The sequence below is a fragment of the Cryptomeria japonica genome, chromosome 5 (genome assembly GCF_030272615.1).
Source record: "Cryptomeria japonica chromosome 5, Sugi_1.0, whole genome shotgun sequence".
Lineage (NCBI taxonomy): Eukaryota > Viridiplantae > Streptophyta > Pinopsida > Cupressales > Cupressaceae > Cryptomeria > Cryptomeria japonica.
In genome coordinates this window covers 499101352-499113744 of record NC_081409.1, presented here as the reverse complement: position 1 = coordinate 499113744, position 12393 = coordinate 499101352, and the positions used below count along the sequence as shown (strand labels likewise).

Sequence of the window (12393 nt, the reverse complement as noted above, 5' to 3'; positions counted from 1 at the left end):
ATCTGCAAAATTTTGCCTCTTTGCCTCGGGAAGCGTGCCTACGTGGGGTCCACTTGGTCTTCGTCTAGTCAACTCCTCCACTACCTCGGGAAGCGTGCTCATGCATGGGCCCGCCTTGGGCACCCATGGGCACCTTGTGTCAAAAGCCTTTAAAGCTTAGACACTATAATACTATGCGTTTTTGTATATAAACACTAAAAATATCCTTCTCCCAGCACATGTGGGACAAAGCAATTAAGCCTGGGACTTCATTTTTTGCTTTCCCTGAGTGCTTTCATGGTGATTTTCAGATTGTTTGTTGCTCCATAGCTATCTCTATAAGATGATCTCCTTGTTGCAGCAGCTCTGGTAGCAAAATCAGGAACAGATCTAGTAGAAGATCGTACCTGGCGATCATCATATGCTTCCTCACGTCTTCCATAATCTCTCCTAGAACTGCTTCTAGGATAGGCTGGAGCTGGGGGATGCCTATCTCGAATCCTATCTACATGTGGTGGATTTCTACTTGGTACTCTCTCTTGTACATGTTGAACTACATTTCGTCCCAAAGGACGCTTCATTCCACGACCTGTGATTTGACCACCTCGACCAACAAATCTCCCACCACGTCCTGTAAACCTCTGAGGCTCTAAACGTCCTAGAACACGTCACCATGGCCTTCGGATACCACGCCCAGCACCACGTACAATCCCACGGCCAATCCTATAATCTCCTCTAACACCATGTTTCATTAATCTTCCTTTCTGATGAGGCTTAGATAGTCTTGCCTTCACCTTCACCTTACTGTCCCCTTCTCCAAGCTCACTGTTGCTCAAACCATTTACACATGCCACGGCTGCATCATGAGTTGAAAAAGAAACGAACCCAAAGTCTCTGCGCTTTACAGTTGGCATGTTACGTGCTAGCTCAATTTTCTCAATTTCACCATATTTTTTAAATTGCTCGCTAACACGATCCTCATCCCAAGTAGCTGGCATGCCATCAATTCTTCGACTAAGAACGGCCCTCCGAGTGTACAATGATGCCCAGACACGTGCAACTGCACTTGCAAATACCTCTGGGTTTGAAGCCCTTACATTTGGTATAGAGTCATAAAGACCAGCTCCAGACATACCAGCCAAATCCTCAACATTAGCACTTGATCTAACAATGAGCCTTGCATCCGATGGGAAACATTTAGCAATGTTTTCTATGATGGACTTTGGTGGTTTTTGAGCTGCAACTAATGCTTGCAATTCAGAGCATAAGTGATCCAACTCGCCGCCTTCTACTTTTGCATTTTCAACCTTTTCAAGAAGCAATTGAAACTTTTCCAAAGATTTACTAGCTTCAAGGGAAGACTCCATGGCCCCAAGAGGTATAACTCTCCCTTCTGGCACACAGAATGATGCAGGAATACCCTAGTCACTATAGACTTTCCTACTGAGGTCAGCTAATGTTGCTAGCTCCCACAAGAAGCAGCCTTTGCACCAGCTCTGTCAATATCAGCTTTAGAAAGATCTAGCATGACACCTCCAGGACTTGCAACTACCTGGTTTTGAAAAAATGAACGTGTTTTTGGGTGATTTGGTAGAATGAAGTTCAGTGAATTTGTCACCCACAGTTACTACCTCTTTCTGCCTATCGGAGGAAGATGATGCCAATACATTTACAGCCTCAGCTGAAGCTTCCAACCTCTGGAATATCTTCACGGACCTCAAATATACCTCTGGGAATGATCAGCATCATTTTCGGATCATAAAATTGCATTTTACATCCTTCAGGCAATTACGCCACAATTTTCGCATTTAATCGCGAAGACATAATTTTCAATGTGGTCAAAACACCTTTCTGGAGCTCGCCGTCTGACAGGCATGTACTTTGATATACAAGGATGACATTTACCAAATGGTTTCTCAAGACGAGTCCCGAGCGAAGAGATATTAATTTCTGAAAATGGCCAACTGGCTTTGTCGACACTGCAGACCTGATGAAATCAATGTTCTGGCAACACATGATGCCTTTCTCAAAAATATCAAACGACCTCTGTAGGCTCTCAAATTCGGAACATAGGTACCTTTGAGTACATATTAAATCTTTGAATTCTCAGTTTGATCACCCGACTGACAGGATGCAAACAGCACGCTCACCAAAACGGCTACATTAATTGATCTAACACTGGAAGTGCGGATAACTGAAAATGATGGCAAAATGAGCTCTTTTGAAAACCGATCAAATGGATTGGTAGAGCTTTGAAATTTGAAATGTAGCTCATCATTTATACCAACATCAGCCCAGAATAAACATTATGGCATGACGCTTACTGAGGCAACTTTTACACTTGTGCAAAATAGGGCTTCGACTAGCTGTCGAAACAGGGACTTGCCAAAACATAGAAACTGCAAACGAATTTGGCTTTGAAAACTGAGTAGATGGATTCGTTAGGACTTGAAATTTTGCAGACTGACTCACATTTATGCATAGAATTGAATCCATTTTGAATTTCTCCATGACAATCAATAGGGCAAAAGATGTAATCGCTCAAAGTAGGCTACTCAATAAAATATGCATTTGTGCCTAAAATGGACTTTCAGCTCACCCCTCAAACTGGGTACCTCATAAACTTATCCAAACTGAATTTTGAAAGTTGCCACACACTAAATAGGCCAAATGAAAGGTGTGGGACATGAATCCCGAGCCTTACCCTCTGAAAATCAACTGGCTCCATTTTACCCCCTCACAAACTAGGCCCTTCAAACTGACTTATTTTAATCATTCGGAAACGCTGGGCAAATTTTTTTGAAGTGGGCCTATAAACTTGACTCAGTTTTAATTAGTCCCAACATACCCAACAACCACTTTGGGTGCGGCCCCCAATCGAAAGCCACTTTCCTATATGACACTAGACTATACTCCAATGAACTCGATAAACCAAGTAACACACAAGGTCAAGCAAATAGAGATCAAAATGGAGGGAACAACCACTTGGTCAAACATTACTTCATATGAGGTGCACTGACTGACGGTACTCTAACTAGAGACCTAACCAACTATGGTCAACCACAAATCATCATTCGACACCCGCATAAAGGATATGACCAATTACGACACCACCACAAAACAATAGTCAAACTTGAGACCAAGGACTGAAACAGGTATCCCAAATCAATCCATATGATAGGTTCCAATTGAACAAATCAAGGCTTTCCATTACTTAAGCAAAAGAGAATACAAAAATTAAACTCGCATAGGCAATAACTAGAAAAGACAATATTTTCGCATATTGATTTAAACATAAAATTCGATCAAGTTTTCTAAATGATCTAAGTTAGATGGCAGTAATCTACCTCATTTAGATACAGGTTGTTCTTGGTTTTCTAACTCCCTAAGGTTCATTAGCATCGAACATACATAAATACACCATTATGAGTTCTTAACCCAAATTCACATGAATATAATTAAATAACCATTAACCAACTAAATTTGATATTACTCTACAAATAAAACATCATTGTCATGTTGATTCAAAAATAATTGCCCAAGTTCATCTTTCCAGAACCAAGTTAAACTTTTCAGATCAAGGAAACATATAAATATAAGGAACCCAAGTAAAGATAGTTCGTTCCCAATTGAACAATTATTTCCTTACGCATATATAGAAAATTACCAAAATTAAATATTAATTACTATATATTTATTAATCTGTGATTAATAAAATATAAATAATTAATAATTAATAACAAAATAACAAATTAAGTATCTAATTAGAAAAATATGCATTAATAATAAAATAGAATTTGAAAATTAATTAATGTATATTACCACTTATACAATTAATTAATTACAAAATAATCATAATTTATTAATTAAATGCCATATTTAAACTTTATTAAAAACTTAATTTAAAATTTACATTTAAATAATATTAAATTATTATTATATATATTTTTTTGATAAAAAAAATATATATTTAAAAAGAAACTTAAAAAAATATAATGAAGGGGGGGGGTTCCACATGGAACTCACGTGGGCCCCTTGGTAGCTCATGCTACCATTGGTAGCGCTGCTACCAATTGGTAGTAGAATGCTACCCTTGGTAGCGCTGCTACCAATTGGTACCAGTCCGCTACCTTGGGTAGCGCTGCTACCAAAGGGTAGCAGCCGCTACCTTTGGTAGCCCTGCTGCCACCCCACATGGTGGGGTTATTCCCCTCGACGTGGGTCTTTGTAATTTTATTTTTATTTTTTATTTTTTTTAAAATTATTTACTGTCAAAAAATAGCAACTCACAAAATACCTAGTCTCAATCAGAGAGTTACAAAAATAATAACTATTAATCCAACAAACATGGGTATTCATCTATTTGCAATATCAAAATAACCAAATCTAGGAAAGGGAAAATTTCTTCCAAAACCAACACCATATTGGCAAAAATTAGATTTATTTACACATAAACCACAAATCTGCCAAACCCCAATCTAAATTTCATTTTTAAACTAATATGAGAGAGATTCACTGGAGTTTTAGACAATTTTTTCTCAAGAGTTTGTGATCTAATTACAATTCTTCCATCTTCCACAAATAAGAGATTATTTACAATCACAACCAGATTTGTACAAAAACACCAAAAACAATCTTTTTAAAACCAAGAAACCAAGAAAATTAACTAGACGCCTACTTGGCTCAGCAATCCTGGCAAGATTGAAGAAGAGCCCAATTCTCCAGCTCAAGAAATTTTTTCTCCTCCCAAAACCCCCAAATTTTCCCATCCAAAAATATTTTCCAAAAAAATTAATCCCCAAAAATATTTTCAACCCTAGGTTAAATGGGGAAAAGTTTGACCAAAAATTATTTTTGGAATTAAAATATTTTTATTTAAAATAAATCACAAAATCATTCTTCCAACTATATCAATATATTAACTTGCTTTTCAATCTAAAAATTGATTTTCTCAATTAACTGAAATTAACCTTTCTATTTCAAAAATGTCAAAAGATTAAATTGATTTTATTTCAATTAAATTTAAATCTTTCTTTTCCAACATCATAAACATATTAAATTTAATCATTAAAATTAACTATTTAATTGAACTTGCTCCCAATTTAAATTGAGCAATTCAAATTAACGATAATCACATAAAGAAACCCTGTTTACTTTAGTCCCTTAATCTTTAATACACAAACACATATTTAATCAAGTTAAATACTAAGGACTAATTACTCAATTTACCCGTACACACAAAACATTGAACCCAAGAAAGTCAACTAGATAGATGACTTGCATACCCAACCAAAGGGAATATCGATGACGATTGACGATGCTCACTTGAGCATGACTCTGGTCAAATGAGGATATCATGACCACCTAATCCAACTCTAAGGATTAAAGAGGTACACTCAAACCTGCAAAATCAGGCGGAGATGAAGCTTGCACCCATGCGACACTGTACCTAAAATCTCCTACAACCAATAGTCATACATGCATACATATATAAACTTAGTGAAAGCGTTAGCCCGAGATAATAACACAAAATAGGAGAATTAATAACTTGCATACAAATTGGTGTGAAAACCACATTAACAGGTATGCACTAAATCAAAACATCTGACTATAATCATTATAATATGATAAACTAACCAAGGTTAGACCGAGATTAGAAATTGATTAGGGAAGGGGTACTACATTCTCCCCCCTAGATTCTGACTTACTCGTGGAAGTCGTAAGGCTAGACGGAGAACGTGTCGCATGCAATAGCTATAAAACTCATTCAACAAATATCAAATTGTAAATAGGAATCTTTCCATAAATAATTGAAACATTATTGCTAAATCCTTTACGAATGCCATTATCCATTGGCAAGATACATCTAAAACCATAAACTTGTTAAAATATTCTAGGAATTATCAATAATCATAGTAGAGATACAAGAACCTTCTTCCTTTCTTTACACCAAATTAAAGCATTAAAAGAGGTAGGCAATAATTACCATACTCATGTATCAGACATGACAAGAAAACATGCCATCATGATCAATTTATTTTACCAATACATCTTCTTCACAAAATTTTATCACATAGAACTAGCTTCAAAATTCAATTTCTACAACCAAGTTAACTTCCATGAAATAAGAGCAGCATATAGTACACAATTGTTAACACTTGCCAGGTACACAAAAACCTTTCCAATGACTATGTCCCATAACATAGTGACAAGTTAACAGAATTTACTCCATGATTACACATAATAACCATCCACAAAACTAGAATGCACAACTCAAAAGGTCACATGTGAGAATGTCTAATGCCTGGTCAAAGATAACATGCACGATCAGCATTTCTATTCTTGATCTCGGAACAATAATATGATCATAAATATCCACTATCTCACTCAAAGGCTTGATGGTGCTAGGGCACACCTTTGCGGTGCTACCTTCCATACAAGACCCTTGTGAATATCCCTTGTTGAGTAAGGTGGTTAGCCTCCAAGATATAGTCACCATAAATAGGTAGGTAGTGGATCCTAGCTGCATCATAGCCTCACATACCCCCATCCTCAAGGTTCCTTATGTCTACTTCCTCGTACACACTCTACCAAGACCATCTCGTATGTCCTTGGAGAGGAATTTAACATTTCAACACAAGACCAACATATGAAAACAATAAGGATAAATCAGTTTAGCCACCAAAGTACAGATGAATAAAGATAATAAATCATCAATTCCAACAGCAAGGCAAGAAAATAATTTGGAATTTGCAACACAAAATCAAGAATGCAAAAGATCACAAGATCATGGCTAAACCTTCAAAGTCAAAGTAAAATAAATTGCTGGTCCCCAAAGAAATAAATAAGAATATCACAATTGCACATAACATCACTATGTGACTAGCATCTAGCCACCAACGAGGAAGGAAGGAAGGAACGATTGAAAAACTGTCACACTATATCATCATGTGGTGTGACCAAGTCACACATCCACACGCCATGGTAGTGTGCACCTCGGCATCACCCTGCATCACATTGTCATGTGGCATGGCTTTACCCTAAACCTGTCGGTAGGCCGCCTGGCAATGTCTACTACATCCCGCATCATGTCTCAGCACGACATGGCAATACTCCAAGCGAAAAAGACACGCAATGGACATATCCTGCATGGTAGTGTACCTCACGGCAACAAGAACGCATAGGTCACGTCCCGCATAGTGACGTATCTATAAGGATACTCATTGTAGCTAGAGGCATACATGACTAAGGTCCACCCACATGTCCACCTACACATACTAACTGGTAGCTCATGTGGATAAACCTACCTTTCATGAAGACAAGGCAAAGGATCCTCCAAAATACTCCACTACTATGCTCAAGAATCACCATCAAAATGATCAAATAAAGGAGAGGAATAGGCTGTCACACATAAACCTATAAATAAATTCATCAAAAGGGAAAGTATTGAGTACACCTTTGATATAGTTTTATTGTATAACTCTATCATTCCTCAAAATATAGAAGCTAAAGTCGCTTCGTGCCGACATTACTCGTACGTCGATCCATACTATTCAAGGAATGGTGACTTCGAATACTACCCCTTAACATACCAAATCACCAACAACCCGAGGTTTGGTACTCAGTAGGGAAACAAATAAGCAACATCACATAAACAGTAAGGTTTCCCATACTCATAAGAAACATATCCTCCATGGTTGATTACTTCACCAACCCATGGGAACATATAATAAGCACTGGTTTCTTACAATACACATGAATAAACCAGTACTGGTTTAGTCACATTTACAGGGAGTACTTTTCAGTACACTATCATCTACTCTAGGAAGGTTTAAATAATGCTTCCCACATGAATAACTGAATAAAGTTTACTCTAGATACAAGTACTGAAATTATTAACAATTCATAATTACATAAGGAATAACATCATTCTTATATGTTTCTCGAATTCCATTAAGCATTCATAACTAAATTACCAACTATGCAAATTCTTTTCCAAAAAGGACTTTCATCTTTCAATACGAAGCCAAAATGCAACAGTACAATTTCACATGTTTTATAAACATTCTATTTAAATCAATGCATTCTTCATAGAATTTCTAAAAATCTTATAATATAATCAATGAGAAGGGAAAGAGAGTTTGATAACCAAACTATTTCCTACAAAGACACAAGATCAACAAGATCACACTATATACTAAAATTTTTCACTATAAGCCTATCATTTTAATTGCATGGTTTTCATTTCGCTACCATTTTTCGAAGAATGCTAATTAGATGACATGACATCTCTAATTATTATGGTTGCAACAGAATGTTCTAGTTTTCCAACAACAGAGATCAAAATAGATAATCTTATCGATGATGCAAGGCCTCTTGCGAACACTCACTACTCTTAATTCAATACAGAAACATATCATAATTTGCAACCTATCACTAAAAATCAATTACGATCAAAAGGTAAGTGAGGAGCTATCACCAAAATAATACATATTAATGCATGCACATCAAACAAGCTTTTTATTTGCACTTTCTAAACATAATAATGCAATTACATATATCCAAAAGCAAGTTCAATGGAGCATTTGCTAAATAGATCCTCAATCAAATTGGTTTAATGAATCACATACAATCTTTCATGGAACACATTGATACACTCTCAAAGCTACTATAACATGTTCCCTTTAATACTTCTTTTACAAACAAAGTAGTTTCACATAACAACTATTCGCATATTAATGCACCTTACTTAAGATAGAATTTAATTAGGTTACTCCTACAAAACACATGGAGAATTCTTAATTCAAACATACAGTTTTCTCCCAATAGCCAATATTAACTTTCAAACCCAAAGCCCCCTTTATAATCCAAAGACACATAAGCGTCATAAGGCTCACGCAAGGGCTCAAGAAGTCACACCCTTTTATCTCCCAAAAAGAAAAACTCAAATAAGAGATAATTACACACATCCTAAATATTTTAATTTCCAGAAAAAGAGAGAGAGAAGGAAGGGTTATAACCATTCAATTTACTACAAAATAAGCATTCAACATTTACCATACTAGTCCTTCAAGTTGACAACACTAAGATAGATCATAATCTCAAGCAAGCACAATTCACACTTTCAGATTCAACACAAGCACAAACCAACCCAAATGGATTAGTCCAAAGAGTACAACACTCAATAAGGAAGGTACATACGACTCTCTTCCAAAATATGAGTAATCATTTACCAAGATATCAATAAGAAAACAAAGCACAATCAATCACTCAATACACCAACATCAAGAAGGTGAAAACAAGGTGTGAACACATGCGTTACACACAAGTTAAGGTTTGTCCAATCACTCACATAAAAAAAGGAGGACAAGCATGCACATAAGGTTGATACACCTCACACCAACTAAGGGCACACTTGACACCAGAGATCCCAGTGTTTGCAACATGGGCTCTGATACCAAATGTAATGCCCCGCCAGGAAACCCCGAAGGGATTAAGCTATAACACATGAATTGAGTGCAATAATTTTTTTTTTAAAGTTAAACACAACAAAAGATACAACAAGATATCAAAATTCATATTACACAGCAAAAGACATCAACTAACACCTAAAGAGTTTCCCAACGAGATTACTTAATTCCACATTTAACTTAACTGACGCTAATTAATTCAAGAAGCTGATTATCTTAATAATGATATAATTCTTAAACAAGGATAATTCTTTCAGTAAGATAAAATATAAATCACAAGATAAGGTTCATCCATTAAGATTTATTCATACCTTTCATTCATACTTTTCATTAAAATTTAAGTCATGCATCTAATTTCATAACACACTTGAATTTCATCATATACTAATGAGATCTTTTCATGCATACTTAATTTCCTTAACAATAACAGAATGTATTCCATTATACTAAGCTACATTCTTTCATGATCCCATTTTCATAATTTAAAAAATGGATGCATACATGCATTTAAGATTAATTTCTTCTAATCCACTTTACATTCTATCAAAATGTCATCCATACATGCTAACACTAAACATGAAACATAAGAACAAAAGCATCACATAACACCAAGATGATCTCAGAGTTCACCCCTAATAAGCTACATCTCTGGGTCTACTCAACTACAAGACCCCTCTGATAAATAATAAAGTTAAGAATACATGAGGTCCTCATAATTTACAATCCTGCCATCAAGGCGAAACATAATCAATATACAAATGACCACATCGATCAATAAATATATAAACGATCCCTGAAAAGGAAAGGATCCAGCTAAACATAATAGAAGTAAATACAACGGTCCACTGGAGCATCCACAGAACTAAGACATCGCAACCCAAGGTCTAGCATGAAATCAGGTTCTCACAAGGGCATAAGCAACAAGATGACTCCACAAAAGTACTCCTATCAAGACAACACAACAACACATTAGCGAACATTAGGGACAAGTGTCATCACACAACCTGGTATGGTTACCATGGCAGGTGTTCATAGGTTCCGGTCCCATACACAAGGTTACCCAAGCAACCTAATGTAAACCTCTAGCCTATCCAAGCCTCATGTGGACCCACACATCCTTTCATGAAGACAAGAATGATGGTTTGCCATTTCAGGCCTTCTCACAACATGTCGAGTCTGTACTAGCACTCATCCCATGTGTGAGGCACAATTATCTTACTTAAAGATTCATTAACAACACTCTAATATACTATTAGGTTATCACTTATTAGACACTCTTTTGATGGGTTACCCAGCAGCCACTTTGGGCACGGCCCCCAATCGAAAGCCACTTTCCCATACTATGCTAGACTATACTCCAACGAACTCGATAAACCAAGTAACACACAAGGTCAAGCAAATGGAATTCAAAATGTAGGGAACAACCATTTGGTCAAACATGACTTCATATGAGGTGCACTGACTGATGGTACTCTAACTAGAGACTTGACCAACTATGGTCAACCACAAATCATCGTTCGAGACCCGCATAAAGGATATGACCAATTTCGACACCACCACAAAACAATAGTCAAACTCGAGACCGAGGACTAAAATAGATATCCCAAATCAATCCATACGATAGGGTCCAATCAAACAAATCAAGGCTTGCCATTACTTAAGCAAAAGTGAATACAGAAATTAAACTCGCAAAGGCAATAACGGGAAAAGACAATATTTTCCCATATTGATTTAAACATAAAAGTCGATCAAGTTTTCTAAATGATCTAAGTTAGATTGCAGTTATCTACCTCATTTAGATACAGGTTCTTCTTGGTTTTCTAACTCCCTAAGGTTCATTAGCATCGAACATACATAAATACGCCATTATGAGTTCTTAAACCAAATTCACATGAATATAATTAAATAACCATTAACCAACTAGATATGATATTACTCTCCAAATAAAAAATCATTGTCATGTTGGTTCAAAAATAATTGCCCAAGTTCATCTTTCCATAACCAAGTTAAACTTTTCAGATCAAGGAAACATATACATATAAGGAACCCAAGTAAAGATAGTTCGTTCCCAACTTAACAATTATTTCCTTATGCATATATAGAAAATTACCAAAATTAAATATTAATTACTATATATTTATTAATCTGTGATTAATAAAATATAAATAATTAATAATTAATAACAAAATAAGAGAGATTTGTTGGAGTTTTAGACAAATTTTTCTTAAGAGTTTGTGATTTCATTACAACTCTTCCATGTTCCACAAAATAAGAGATTATTTACAATCACAACTAGATTTCTACAAAAACACTAAAAACAACCTTTTTAAAACCAAGAAACCAAGGAAATTAACCAGAGGCCTACCTGGCTTAGGAATCCTTGCAAGATTGAAGAAGAGCCCAATTCTCCAGCTCAAGAAATTCCTTCTCCACCCAAAACCCCCAATTTTTCCCATCCAAAAATATTTTCGAAAAAAATTAATCTCCAAAAATATTTTCAACCCGAGGTTAAATGGGGAAAATTTTGACCAAAAACTTATTTTTGGAATTAAAATATTTTTATTTAAAATAAATCACAAAATCATTCTTTTCCAACTATATCAATATATTAACTTGCTTTTCAATCTAAAAATTGATTTTCTCAATTAACCTAAATTAACCTTTCTAATTCAAAAATGTGAAAAGATTAAATTAATTTTATTTCAATTAAATTTATATCTTTCTTTTCCAACAGCATAAACATATTAAATTTAATCATTAAAATTAACTATTTAATTGAACTTGCACCCAGTTTAAATCGAGCAATTCAAATTAACGATAATCACATAAAGAAACCTTGTTTAATTTAGTCCCTTAATATTTAATCAAGTTAAATCGAGCAATTCAAATTAACGATAATCACATAAAGAAACCTTGTTTAATTTAGTCCCTTAATATTTAATGC

General features: G+C 35.4%; 1 protein-coding gene across 1 annotated transcript; it reads right to left on the bottom strand.

Moving 5' to 3' along the window:
• Window positions 1-334: 334 nt before the first annotated feature.
• LOC131064866 (phosphoglucan, water dikinase, chloroplastic-like) lies at window positions 335-1364 on the bottom strand. The gene has a single exon (XM_059221494.1). The coding sequence runs from the start codon at window positions 1344-1346 to the stop codon at window positions 648-650; it is 699 nt and encodes a 232-aa protein (XP_059077477.1). The 5' UTR covers window positions 1347-1364; the 3' UTR covers window positions 335-647.
• Between the last annotated feature and the right edge of the window lie 11029 nt (window positions 1365-12393).

Excerpts from the sequence above, each read along its gene's own strand:
- LOC131064866 (XM_059221494.1), bottom strand. The coding sequence starts at position 1,346 with ATGGAGTCTTCCCTTGAAGCTAGTAAATCTTTGGAAAAGTTTCAATTG.